Consider the following 14,940-nt stretch of genomic DNA (forward strand, 5'->3'; position numbering starts at 1 on the left):
AAATACACTGCTGGCTCTTCTTAGGGGAAAATATCAAGGCAAGTTATTCTGCAAAAATTATTGTAGACTATTAGAGAACACAATGGTGAATGCTGGGGAAGGCCCCAGAGCAAAACTTCACAGACTAGGCAGTCTTTGGAACAAGCACTTTGAAGACCAAAATGCTAACTTTTCTTGAACAAATGTTCCAAAAGCTAAACATTTTCATTATATTTAGTCCCCTGAATGAAATGTATTTTCTTAAATGTTTCTCTTCTGATTCTAGCCTATTAAACTAATTCAGAGCCATTAGGCTACTACTTTTACAAAGTACTGAAGTAGTCTTTGTGAAAGTGTTCAAGACAGTTAATGAGGCTAATGAGATTTTTATGTGATCTTCTTCCTGATAACTTTTCTGTAATCAGAAGACTCTAGGAAATGGGATTTTTTAAAAAATTAAGTATATATTAATCTCCTCTTTAATTAAAAAAAAAAGTAGGGAGAAAGTATGCATATGAAAGTAAAACCTTCTCTTTAGCCTAGATTAACAATGCTTGTGCAACAGATGTGACTCCAGTGTATTGCTACGTGCAGACTCAAAGATAATTGAATCCCTCTGTAGTAGCTGCTAGAAATGGGTAAATGCTGTATTTCCAGATCAAAATGAAATGGAAAGATAACAAGAATTTTGGGAGAAGCATGTGAGAGGGTGGGAGGGAAGAAAAGAAGATGGAAATACTTCTTGTGTTGCTAGAAACATTACTCCCTCTTTGCTCAACTTTAACAAAAATATTTTCATAAATTATTTGCCAATTTAAAATTGCAGACTGAGAGATATAAAACCCTGAGCTTGAGGACAAAGCCCACCCCCTATTATTTCACTGCTTAGAGTAGCAACTCTTTCTTTTTAGATTGCAAGATACTTTCATATTGCCAGCATTTACCCTTTCTGTTTTCTAGCTGATGTCAAAGTTTTTGCTAGCAATAATTCAAACAGGAAGGAATTTCAGTTTGTCCTTTTATATAAATGGATATACATCCTATGTAATGGGTCAGTGCAGTACAAAGGAAGGTGAAAAAATAATTTTCAGTGATAGTGTTTTTTTTGTTTTGTTTTGCTTTTGTTTGTTTGTTTGTTTGTTTTGTTTTGTTTTAGTTAGAGGAAGATAAAGAAATAGCAATCACCATTTTCTCCTTTTAATCAGATTTATATATTTTGTCCTGGCAGTTTTCTTTTATAAGGACTGAAGAACAGTGAATTATTCTTATTTCAGCAAGCAGTCTTTACCATTATAACAGTTAAACCTATGGTCCTCTACTAGGAGAGCGAGCTGTAATCAACCACTTAGCTGTTACTGAATTACACTTATCTCCACTTTGCCTGTTTAACTTCCCATAAGCATGCTAAGCACCTCTTTAGAATGCATTGACCTCTAATTATTTCTTGCTTTATGTATCCCTTAGCCCACATTGAAGAAATTAAAAAAAACCCTATTGGTATACAGTGCAGAATAATACAACCTGGTTTTGTTTTATTTATTTAGTAAACAGAATGAAATTTTAACAGCATTGTGTCCTCGAAAAATCAAAATACCATGCATCATGATTGAATTTCATGCTTTATCATCTGAAGTGACACTGATGAAACTGTTTTTAAGTAATGAGTCAAATTGACTATTGCAGTGTAGTGCAAAATTGCATCATTCAGGCTTTTGACTATCTGATTACCGAGTTGCAAGAATTGTAACCATGCCATTAGCTGCAGTCTGAGGTTTTTCGGAAGTCACGAGATGCCCTGGATTTGTGCTATTTGTGCAGTGGAGCCTGTACATTAATACATCTATGTTAATAACATTGACGTTTTTCTGAAGTCAAAGCATGACTGGTAGGAAAGCTGACTTTATGCTTGAGTGAGAGCATTTCACTTTCTTTTCACTGGAGGAATTTTCAGTCTGGCAACAGTAGCATTATAATAGCTGCCAGCTGCTCACTTGGCACAAGAGTGCCTAGAACCAAAAGGAAGAGCCTCATGCATTTACTTTTCTCCTAAAATTGAAGGTTTAGGCCTCATAAATATTTTGATCTGGTCTTTGTTGGACTTTGTACATATCAGTGTGAAAATATGCATGTGGAGCATAGCTTGCAGGTTTTAATTTGGAGTACATTGAAGTAATTCCCACCAGGATAAGAACAGAAATTATTCTGGGAGATTAATCTGTGAGTGGGTGGTCAAGAAAGAAGCAAAACCTTTAACATTAAGCAGATGGACCTCCTTCATTTGATATTGTATATTGGGGATGCAAGATAATAATCTCTCCAAATATTGGATAGTATTGACCTGATTTTCACATCAAAACAATAAGGTTCAAGACATTATTTGTGAGGTAGAAACTTGGGAATGCAAAGGAGACTTTTTTGTATCCTCAGCTCTCTATTTGCCTGTGACTGTCAGGGCAATTCTACGGCAGAAATTAGCTCTGGAAGGGTATATAGGAGCAATCATTGTGCCTTTCTCCACCTCCAATGTCACACTGCTGCAGGCCACAGAGCACTTCTTGACTCAGTACAACTTCACTCTTTGGTATTTAAAATGGGCTGTAGAAACTACAGCGTACCAAAGCAGAAACCAGGGAAGACTATGGGCCTTTTAAACATCTTTATTTCTAAATCCTTGAGACATATCTGGAAACAGAGCATACAGGGGTAGGAAGTAGGTAGGAAGACATGGTGGTCTCTGCTGGTTGATTTTGGGAGAGAAATTATGCTCTTATTTGGTCAGCCTGACCATAAGCATCTGAGCAGCAAACACTGAGACGCTCAAGAAAGTTAATACCAGTAGGTGCTGTCTTACATCCCTAGGATGAAATCTCCTTGCATCTCTACATTTCATTTCTTAGAGTGGACAATCTCCAGTGAAACTGGAGGGAAATGAAATTCAGGCCGTTTCACCTCTACCTATGAGAGAAGGGAGAAATTTTCCTTGTCCTGAAGACATCCTGGGGCATGCATGGGAGTAAAATATTTGGGGATTCGGAGCTCTAAACTCAAGTGTGTAACTTGAAGCAAGTTTAATTTGTTTCACAGTTCTTTATTTTAAAAAATAGTAACGCCTTCTTTCTTGGCAGTCTTTCTTTGTGTTAGATTCTTCATAGAAGACTCTGTCTTACTCAAGTCCCATGCAGTAGTCACCTAATGGGTCTCTGATCTCAGCTGCTAGTGTAATGTAAACAAATGCTGCTTTACTGTAACATAGCACACTGCTTTAGTGATATATATATATATATATTTTTTTAGAAGATTTGTGCCAAGCCTGATCTATTTCAAATGAATGGGAAAGCAAAATTTTGATTGAAAGCAACTGCAGAAACCAACCTGGTATGCAAATCCCGATCTTTCAGTTGGGAGTTCCCAGATCTAGGAAATGCAGTTCACTTTAAATCCTGCTTGAGATGTGGACGAAAGAGTAAAGTAATGAAAACAAACAAAAGAAAGACAGGAAGGTGGAAGAGTTGAGGAGTCTTCCATGCTGACTCTAGGCAGTAGCTGTAAGGAAGATGTCATTCTTTCTTCTTTCTTCCCCTCATCGTTTTTGCTGCAGTACAGCATATCTGTGTTTGTGCTTTCTTTCTGCCACATATGCACACCACCTGTGGTTAATGAGAATCTGAGAGGAGGTGGTTATTTCTCTTTCCTTTATACTTTTCAAACTGCTTCTTCTTCTTCCCCTTACTTCTAGATGTACAGGGGAATGAAAGAAGGAATTTAGCCAGATTTATGCTTTTTCCTTCATGTACAGCTGTATGTGTCTTGGGATATTACTACTGGGTCCCTCTCTCCTATCCGGCTACTTAAAGTTCCATCATATTTTGTGTTTCCCAGGCTTCTCTGACAGAAGGATGACAATGTGCACATGATCTGTTTCTGCTTCAGCTACTTGCAGCTTGTGAGTGGCAGTGGGGCTGACCAGCTGCTGCTTGTTTTGTGGAGTTGCTGCCTCAGTTGCTTTGAGGAACAGAAAAAGAAACTGGCTTCTCTACAGGTTGAGGGCAGGAGGAGGACTTCTTTCTGCAGTGTCACCAGAAGACTGCATTTTTCATGCAGGTTCTTTTCCCCGTGAGCTTTCAGTGCCATATGCAAACTAAATGTAGTTTCAGAAAATGCCATCATCGGTTTTGTCCCAACTTGTCTCAGCAGAAGCAACAAAGCTGAGCTTGGTAGGGAATTTTTACTTCTGTCTCTTTGAAGTAGTCAGTTCAGATGAGCTTCTGCCTATAGGCGGAATAACATTTAGAAGCCGCCAAAGTATGTCCCTGTTTGGGACTGTATGCCCCATTTGATTTGTCTGTTCATTAAATGACCACTTGCCAAGCTTTCTCACCAAAACCAAACTAATACAAACAGTCATGTATAAATTTAGATCCAAATAGCTGTTGAAGTTCTTAAACTCAAAAATTTAAGAGTAAACTGGTTTTATTTGTTTAGTTAGGTTTTATGTCTTCCCCATATGTTGGGATGCACTGTTCTAAAATGAGCACTACTTGATGAGGTAAAGCTGTAAGTGTTGCACACTGATGCCTCCCAATGACCAATGTAAAGCAGCACACTATGTATATTTGCAAAACTCTTCACCTCCCCCACTCATAATATTATATCAGGCCATCTTTTTAAGTAACTATTAAACTTATCATCTACCAGCTGACAAGTGTCTTTGTGTTAAATTCTCATTTAACATTGTGCAGTGGTTGTATATCATGAAGTGAGGAGGGACAGCTGCAGCATTTTAAAATGCATATCCATGGACCCAATAACTCCTGTATTTTAACACAGTAGTACAAATTCCATAGGAGCTGAAATAATAGCTACTATACTCCTAGTATTTAAAAATAATATTAATTGAAAAAATCAGCGGAAATGTCAATGTATATAAAATTCTATCTACTACCTTATGGTATCCCACGAATTTTTTTGTTGTCTGAAAAACCAGTTGTATTATCTAAGGAATACATTCTCATTCTGAGTATTTTCTTACTTTAAAAAATATCATCCTCTGCAATTCCTACCTCTTTTCCTTTTACATTTCCTCTCACAACTGTATTTAAATAAAACAACCATAAATCAAATAATTTGTGGACACTGATTAAAAAAAAATTCCATTTTAAGGGACAACCTAAAAATCCAGGAAGTTGGCATCAGCTTCCAGAGACAGTGTTCTTGGTTCAAAGTCACACAATTGATCATTAACCCACTCTGCATAGCTTGAAATGTTTTTTTTAGCACAGAGCTTGTCTGCTATTATGTCCTTTTTTGTATGTTTATGTTGGCAGAACTTAATGAGATTACATATATTTTGATGAATAATTGCTGCCATGTAAACTTGCCACCTACCTACAGTGACTCTTATGAATATTTGATGATAATAAGTAGTAGGAACTTGACAGTGATGCTCACATGCACCTAAAAAAACAGCAGCACAGGAATAATTTTTGTTCTGCTTTTTTTTTGCTTGCACTGAACAGTAAGACATTTATATACATGTTAATTATTAGGTATATCTAACATATTTCTGTTTTTCATATCAACAGTTCCATTTAAATAATAATTCTGTAGTTTTAGGAGAAGGATGGAAGATGGAAGATGCAATTTTTAATGCCTAAGTTGAGACGAGGCTGACTGGTCAGTCTCATGCTTCTAGCTATGAATTGGCAGTGGAGAAAAAGGAAAAAATACAGGGGATCACACCATTTTGCAGTTGCAGCCATGTTCTACAAAATCTAAAATCAGTATCTGTAGATCAACAGTGTTGTAGCCATCTGTGCAATGTCTTTGATCTATCCAGTATCGCATCATAGATCCTATAGGTAGTAGTTTTGTGTCATATTACAAATTAGGCAATGTCTTTCAACAGCAGGCATCACCTTTTATCATCTCTTCATCTGTTTTCTTTTGTTGTAGACAGTGTAATACAGGGTACTCACCTTGTATGCTATTTCAAGGCGTTTCTGTGCAAAGTTGGTATTGAAAAACCACTTCTCTTATTTAATTCTTTTGAATTGTGAGACTTGGCTTTGTTTGCACATTTGAAAGCTTACTGCTTTCATTACCCAACATGCTTTACAGACCTGTTCAAAAGACAAACTAATGTTTTCTAAGTTGTTGCAGCTTGTTTAATTACATATTTTTCCTTCTGAGACTTGCAGGGCCTGCAACACAGTGAAATTTTTCCTTACTAAAGTGGTGAGGACAGCAGCAACAACTTTTGATGTTTAGAGTGAGAGGGTTTTTGTACTTAAAATAACCTGGCATAGTAGTTACTGGAATTATTTTTTTTCCCGTAGCGGCTGCATACTGAGAGTGTAAAATCCGTAAGTTTATTTATGCTACTATAGCATTTTTCTTGAAAAGCAGTGCTTTACAGAACTTATTTTTCTTTCAGGGAATCAGTTTCCTCCTATTGCAGCTCAGGATCTTCAGTTTGTTCTGAAGGCTGGGTACCTGGAAAAACGCAGAAAAGGTAAGTCTGTTTTTGTGAAAATAGTGCTTATTTTCACAAAATATGCACTATTTTTGTGAAAATAGTGCATATTTTATATCTAGGAAGTCTGTTTGTCTGTATTTGATGTTATACACACCAATAGCTTCATACAGGAGTGATAAATAAAATGGAATAGAAGCACAGCACCTAATTGTTCCTGTAGTATTAAAATAAAATCTTATTTCTTTATTGACGAAAAAAATCACGCCGTGAAAGTCCACTGTCAGCCATAATTCAGAGACTTTCAGATATTTTTGAAGAAAACATTAGGAACGTATGTAAAAGTACCATATGTTGACTTCATGTTTCAGTGAGCATCAAGATTTATTTTCCTTCAAGAGGGCAAATATTGATCTCAGCTTTGGTTCAGTCAATATTTACCTTGATTCAATAAATCTTATATTGTCACTTTAATACCCACTTAATGCTGCAATAACTCTAGGAAATATTTAGGAAGTTGTTCATTATTTCCTTATATTTAATGTTACACATGGCTTCTCTCTTTATATGATTTCAAATTCTCATTTATTTTCTTACCACCAATTTTTATTTCTAATTTCCTTCTCAGTGCCATGCATTTCTCTTTTTCACATCCAGATTTTGTTTCCTTTCCTTAGCACTTTTCCTGTCTCCTCCTCCCTCTTACCTCACTGCGAAAAGAAGTAACATACTTTATGTCACTATTGAACACGAATTGTATTAATTGCAGACCACAGTTTTCTCGGCTTTGAATGGCAGAAGCGTTGGTGTGCTATCAGTAAGGGGGTCTTCTATTACTATGGAAGCGACAAAGGTAATTAAACTAAAAACTATCTTTTAATGCACAAAATAATATGAAAGCTTTAGGGGAGTTGGAAACTGCGAATCTAAGGTCATTTTAAGAAAGCAAATGAAACTTATTTCAAAAGAGTAGTTGGTTCTTTAACAGTGCTGTGAATTTTAAAAATGTGTAAAATTCTTCAGAAACTGTAAGTGATATGCTCATTTTATAGAGAGAGAATCTGAGGAAAAAAAGTTAAGTTACTTGTAAAGCTACTTTGTGCACCATTAACACACAGTCAATTAATTTACTGGACAGAAACTGTTCTTTCTGTCCAAATAGGATTTTAATTTTAAAACACCCTCTAGCAATTATATCTTCTGAGGTCTGTAGAGATGGTTCTGTCCAGGAAAACATTAGTCTGAAAACTGCATAGTGGAATTCTGTATTTCTTTCTAAATAGCTTATGTTGTGAAAAAGCTACAAATGAAGTAATATATTTCAGTAAAAGCCAGTCATGGAGACTTAAGCTAGCTTCTGAAGGTGTGGCTTTTAACTATTAATGGCCAGTTTAGAAAGAATCTGGCATGCATATTGGGAGATCACTTTGAATTTTTAGAACTGACAGTCAAAAAACGCTTCCTTTAAATTGTGTGCCAAGTGTGTTTGATGTTTAAGAGTAATGAATTGATCAAGCTTCAAAAACATAAACAATCTGTCTTCAAACATTTTGAGGAGGTATGGCATAACAATGACTTGTCACTAATGATTTTTTTTCTTTTGCAACTGACTATCAAGGCTGCATTGTGATTCTAATACCTATGCTGAAAGTTAAGATATGTGGAAGCATATTTCCTAGTACTCAGCAGGTTGGTGTCATGTTAGGAACTCACTGTGATGCATTGTGGATTCTCTTTCCTTTATTCATATATAGATAGATGCTTTAGCTTATACAGTTACGGCTTTTGCAGGCTTCATATTGTTTGGGGAAGGTCCTCCTGACTGTACCCTAATGATGTGGGAGAGGCACATAGTCCATGGAGCATCATTTGGAAATTGTGCAGGCACGGCCAGACTCCAAACAGCAGATCATGGAGGAGGCAAACAAGTCTGGCATGAGTTTCTGGCTACCTCCACAGGTGCTTTTAGCACATAAAAACTAGTGCAGCTTGGTGGAATAATTTTGTCCTGCAGATCTGTGATGACAAAGGGTTGCTCCAGAACTTGCCTTTGAAGAAGAAAGCTTTTTCCTAGACTGATTTGAGGTACTTTTTTCAGGCCTCTGATGCCATAGCACATAAAGGTGCAGAAGCAAGGTGCCGTCATTGTGTGGAAACTTGATACCAGGGATCGCTGCAGTTCTGTGGCAAACTAGTTTCCTGTCTAAACTGAGCTGCCATGCTGATGGTTGTGAATGTATGTTCTGCTGTTTATTATCCTGTTTAGCTGCAGCTTGTCAGCATGGATGAGGTGTGTGATGAGACAATCCTGAGGAGATCTGACATTTAGTTACTGGAAGAACCTGAAACCATTTTTACTCCCACTATTGTATCACAGACAGTGTGGCCAGCAGGATTAAGGAAGCAATTGTCCCCCTGTACTCAGTGCTGGTGAGGCTGCACCTCAAATCCTGTGTTCAGTTTTGGGCCCCTCACTACAAGAAAGACATTGAGGTGCTGGAAAGAGTTCAGAGAAGGGCGACGAAGCTGGTGAGGGGCCTGGAGCACAAGTCTGATGAGGAGCAGCTGAGGGAACTGGGGCTGTTCAGCCTGGAGAAAAGGAGGCTGAGGGGAGACATTATCGCTGTCTACAACTACCTGAAAGGAGGTTGTAGCATGGAGGGTGTTGATCTCTTCTCCCAACTAACAAGTGATAAGACGAGAGGAAAAGGTCTCAAGTTGTGCCAGAGAAGGTTTAGATTGGATGTTAGGAAAAATTTTTTCATGGAAAGGGTTGTCAGGCACTGGAACAGGCTGCCCAGGGAAGTGGTTGAGTCACCATCCCTAGAGGTATTTAAAAGACAAGGAGATGAGCTTCTTAGGGACATGGTTTAATGCTAGTGTTAGGTTAATGGTTGGGGCTGATGATCTTGAGAGTCTCTTGCAGCCAGCATGATTTCATTATTCCATTATGACCAACAGCAGTACGTGCTGTAGTACTGTGTTGTATTTGGGGCCTTCTTTTGCTGGGACTTTTCATGCTGTACCAGATAACTTGAGCCACATAGAAAATGAAGGTGTGTTCTTACCAAGCATAGAACAGCGGTGAAGTGTGCATGTGATGGCTTCATGCAAATGGCTTCCACCTAATGAGTTGCTGGGCATCTGTCTAAATGATGTCGGTTTGCCCTAGCCTGTGCAATGTCTGCAGATGCTTTATATCATCTGCGCCCTGGTTTCTAACAGGTTCCAGAGCTGATTCACACAACAAGAACATTCCCCTTTGTTGATGTGAATGTGGTTTGAAGAGAACCAAGGGAGATGGGGGGTTTCATACGTGCTCAGTCTGTCTGCCTGCATCACTTTTAATGGGTCCTGGAGTGCTAGTGCTGGTGTGTTGTGGGATGTAATACAGAGAGGCAGCAGAGATTTCTAGGTCCTGCTTGGCTTGTTTTGCATTGTGTATGTTTTTAAAACTGGACATGTAGGTGAATAATCTGTGATGGATATTTTGTGTCTGGTGCAGTGTGTATTTTGTTAGCCGAGGTTTGATTTTAATGCTTAAGTATCAGTGTAAATATAACTAAATGCTGAATGTGAGGCCGTAGATTACCTTTTTATTAGGTTGTGTAGATTTGTTGTTTCTAAAACACTTCTGTATCTCCTGACTTTATCCTTTTTACATTGGGAATGCAAGAAGAAGTATGGAAGTCTATAAAGATCACAAACACATGTAAAGAAAAGTTTCAGAATCATTTATTCAGACCTGAATGGTGAAAAATATGAGGCCTAGTCCAGGAGAATATAGTACAAGCTAAAGCCCATGAAAATACAGTAAATGACTGTGTAGGTGTTGACCTAAGAGGTTACAAGTATCCCTTTAACTGTTGCAATGGCTGTAGGCTAATGAATGTCTTGTTTCCCTGTTTCTTCATCTATTTTCTTGTACATTTGGTGCAGCATTGGCTAGTGAAACAATATTATTTATCCCTGCAATATAGACGGGTCTGAGTGAGTCACATACAGTTTTTTCCCTGATCAGTGATATGTGGAATAGATGGAGGAACAATGCTTAAAGGTTTGACCTAATTACATGTCGGAAATAGGTATTGCAGGAAGTGCATGTATATTTGTGCTTGTGCTGCAATATCTGTTGTCAACATGTGGCCCACAACATTGCAGAGAAAAGTGTTCAAATGTCAGAGATGGCTTGGACTTCCAGAAGCTTCCTGGTCCTCCTTTTCATAATCTTTCATTCCATAAACCCTTTATAGTCCTTATCTTTTCTCTGTTTCCATGCAGTTGCATACTGAGTTGGGTACCTTGTTTGCATATAATGAAACACATGATCTTTGGCAGTTCCTGTATACATAGGCACTTAGTTGGTATGGGTAACCTTTCAGACCTCAAAGTGCATATCAAGAAGGAAAGTTGATTTGTTGCTTTAGAAATGAATGAATCAATGGCTTCATTACTTTTTCCTCACTAGGCCATGACATTATATGCCCTTCTGTCTCAGCAGACAGCTAAATGTTTAGCAAGACAGTAATAACATCATGGTAATTCTTCCCCTGTTAATGGACACTAAAAATTTATTTTCATTTTTATAACTTGAAAATGGTAGCTGCCTGCCTGCCAGTAGTATGATGTTGAAGAAGAGGATAATTCAGGGGCATTTAGAAAAGTCTGGACTTTGTTTGTTTGTTTGTTTTAATTTTATTTTTAACATGGAGATAAAAATTTTGTATTTATCTGACCAGTAAGATAGTGATGGCCAGGCCAATGGATGAACTACTTCTGTTTATGAAAAAGAGGGGTTTTGTTTTATTTTGGGTTTTGTATTTTTTTGATGAACTTTGTGACTGAACAATATTAAGGGAAAGGGAAGCATAGTTAGAGTTGCATTTGCAAATCTGTCCTAACGATTCACCTAATCAGGCTACTGGAATTTTTGCCACATGCTAAGCTTGCAAATTCTCCTTCTAGGACCAAGGAAAGATATGCAAAGCCAATGGAAAGCTGTTGAAGTATCATTTTGCTTTTAGCTACAGACCTCCTTTTCTTAGTCCTCCCTCTCTGAACAACCACATAGGGAAGACAAAAGTCTTTGTTTAGTTTAGACTTTACTTTTGACAGAATCCATAATTGAAATCTGCAGGAACTGTGAATATTCAATAGGACTTTGTTGCAGCAGGGTGACGGGAGTCAAAGGCATCTATTAATATCTAATGGGTACTGAATCTTCTGCTATGAGAATGTTAAATTCAGACCTTGTGAGGCACACTTGCCATTAGTAGTGTGTTATTTAAAAAGTAGCTATTGAGTATAAGCGAACTGAATATAAACAAACTGGTGCCTTAAACAGTGTGTTTCAGTCATTGTCTCTAGTTCTTCATTTTTTTAAATTTAGATTTCTCAGAGAAGTAGGTTAAAGGAAAAAGGAAAAAAAAAAAAAAAGTTGATTGCATTTCAGATCCACTGTCTCACAGGGAACTCCTATGCATGCCTTTGGAAAGAACTGTTCCAAAAGCTGGAAAAGGAATTACCATTTTGGAGATACTGACACTTACTATTTTTAGAAAACAGACATCCTGCATATGGAAAAATACGTGAAACTACATTTAGCATGAAGCCATGTAAAACACAAGATCTTGTGGGCTCCTAATTTCAAGATTAAGAGAGTTAAATTATAGATTCTAATAGCATCTATAAATACTTTATCACTCTCTGAAATTTTTCTGTTTGCCTTTGTTCCTTATGGCTTTCTCTGTAACTTCTTTCCTTTCTACTGTCCAAGTGCTCTCTTTTCTTCAGAACGCACTAATTATTTTTACATGTGCTAATAATATGGGCACATCGCCTTAGGCCTCAAATTTACAACCCAGTCATTTCAAGACTCCATTGAAGGTTTACCCTTCCTAGTTTTAAAAGTTCCTGGGGACTCAGTTATGTAAGGTTACTTCAAAACTCCTTTTTCCCTGCTTCCCTTGAGACTCTTTTTTCCCCAATGTAATATTTACCCTATTTCTGTTGTTAAAAACATTTCACTATTTTTAGGATGAATTAAATTTGTATGTAAGAAAAATGTTTAAAGTGGCTCTCCAATTCCATTCAGATCTGTATTTTCTCTATTGTAAATATAGCCTCCATATTTATTTCTCTCAAATATCTATGTACTTGTTTTGCCTTTTTAAAATACTTAATGCCTGACTCTCCACTTTGTTATACTAGCTTTTTACAATTCTAAATTCCTGATGCAAAATGATCTACACAGACTCAGATTTATTTTTCTCTTGTGTGCCTGACATCGGAAGAAGGGAAGAGGAGGAGGAGATGAGAGCAAAGAACAGCTTATTCTGAAATGAGATTTGACATATCTGTGGAACAACTTATGCTTGATGATATTCACGATCCTTTTTGTTTTTACAAGACTGATAGTATTATACTCTTGGAATTCTGTTCTGTGTTGTTCTGGGACAAATTAAGGGTTTCCCGTTGTTGAATTGCAAAGCTTTATCTTGAGAAAATAAGAGGCAGCAAGAATGTAATCATTCTTCAGAGCAGAGTGTTCCATCTGTATGTCTCTCCTTAGTTCCTCCTGAATATGCTGTTGTATTCCCACTGAGGCAAAACTCCACTTCTGATTTGGGGGTTCAAAATGAAAGCGAAATCTTTGTAGTGTGAATGTGTTTCCTGCAGCTACTTTTAAGGGTCTCACCATGAAAAGAAGAAACAAACCAAAAAACCCCCGAACAAAACCACAAACCAGAACAAAACAACCTATATCTAATTTTACTTCTCCAGGTAAAATCTTAAAGTCTTGGAAGTTTTGGAACATCAAAAACTGTTTGTTTCTCCCTCAGGCACAATCTCCAGAAAAATATTTCTGATATAAGCAATCTAACCCTGAATGTGAAAGTTGGCAGAAGTCACTGTGGCACCAGCTTCACACAGTAGAGTTGAGCTGAACGCCCTGGCCAGCCTGCACACCCATTTAGCCACAGGCCTTTGCCGATACGTAAAGTTGAGCTGATGGTTCAGTCTCAAGATCATAAGCTTGCTCTGCCTTCGAGCCTGCTCCTGGCTGCTGTGCCTGGCCGAAAGGCTGCCATGGGTTTGCTCACAGCGATCAGGGGATGGGGTTGAGCTCCAATATTTTGCAAGAAGAACAGGGATTTGTAGGCCTCCACGGCTTGTCACCATCAGAGCATGAAGCAGAGTTGCAGCTGACCTGTGTCCTGCCGTTCTGTATTTGTGGAGCCATTTCTCAGGACATAGTAGGTCTTATCTCTGGCTTGCTGCCACAGGGAGTGTGAATGCAGACTGAGAGTCTTTCTCTCAACTTTAATGGGTTCTGGGTCAGGGCTGCAAAGTATCTCATTGTCTTAAAGTTTCCTCACGGTCAACATTTTAAGCATATGTGTAATGCTGTACTGGGCTTTAGTCATGGATACTTTACTACACAGACAATTAGAAGCAAAAGTAGTAATGCTATGAATAGTCTGTTGCTATAAAGGTCTGTGAAAGAATTTAATAGCAAAGAGTATATATATGTATATGTATATAGATATATACGTATATGTACATATGTGTGTGTGTATATATATATATATATTTGGTGGTGCATGCAGGTAATTTTCATTAGCACTGAATGGTGTGTTCAGACAGATAAGACAAAGACAATATAAACAATAAAACAATCAGATGCAATATGGATACCATGCACTGCGTTTCCCCCTCCAGTGCAAAGTACAGCATCTTTCTGTTTTAACTGTATTGCTCTTTGAAAGAATGAATACCAGTACAGAGATCACCTGAGATCAGCTCTGTTAAACTGTATTGCCATAGAAGGGATCATCTGTGTCACAGAGAAGCAGTCTCAGAAATAATCCAAGAGAATAAATTTGAATACTTACCTCATTTTTATCTTGACAAATTTTTTTTACCTTTTGAACCTCGTATTTGTTTATTCTGTCTGCAGGCTCCTGTCTTGGGTTTTGACAAAACTCCAGCATTGGAGAGTGAGAAATTAATGTGTTTCACTTCCTCTTCTCCCTGAGGTCACAAGTGAGGGAACAATAAAATTTCTAGGCAGAAATTAATTTCATTTAAAGGGGACCTAGTTAACTTTTTGCAAGTTATTATTTCTAATATTTACCTTGGTGCTATTCTATGAATTTTGCATCTGTGTGCTGTTTTATATAGGGGTGGAGGACTGAGCAAATAGAAAATATTAGCACTCAATTAAGACATAACAAAACTTACTGTGGGGGTGGGGACTAGAAGAGAAAATAGAACAGTGCCCTGGATTTTCTCATATAATTGTGTTATTTGGTATTTACTTGCCCTGAGTGGGAGTTCATAAAAAGCTGGAAGGACAAAGAATTTGTGTCTATGTGCATGTAAGATTACTAGGAAGAGTATTTGTGTGGTGACTGCTCTTGTATCCACTGATGTTCATGTTGCTGTGTCAGCCACTCTCAGGAGTGGAAAAAAGATTTGCTTTCCTA

At 37.6% G+C, this 14,940-nt stretch overlaps 1 protein-coding gene across 4 annotated transcripts in view; it reads left to right on the forward strand.

Moving 5' to 3' along the window:
- Window positions 1-14,940, forward strand: part of SKAP2 (src kinase associated phosphoprotein 2) — a 117,763-nt gene that overhangs the window by 62,217 nt on the left and 40,606 nt on the right. For all 4 annotated transcript variants that reach the window (XM_080338871.1, XM_080338870.1, XM_080338872.1 and 1 more), the window contains 2 exons: window positions 6,413-6,490; window positions 7,221-7,304. In XM_080338871.1, the coding sequence (XP_080194997.1) occupies window positions 6,413-6,490; window positions 7,221-7,304 (162 nt within the window). The remainder of the gene's footprint in view (window positions 1-6,412; window positions 6,491-7,220; window positions 7,305-14,940) is intronic.

Source organism: Nesoenas mayeri (genome assembly GCF_963082525.1).
Source record: "Nesoenas mayeri genome assembly, chromosome: 2".
Taxonomy (NCBI): Eukaryota; Metazoa; Chordata; class Aves; order Columbiformes; family Columbidae; genus Nesoenas; species Nesoenas mayeri.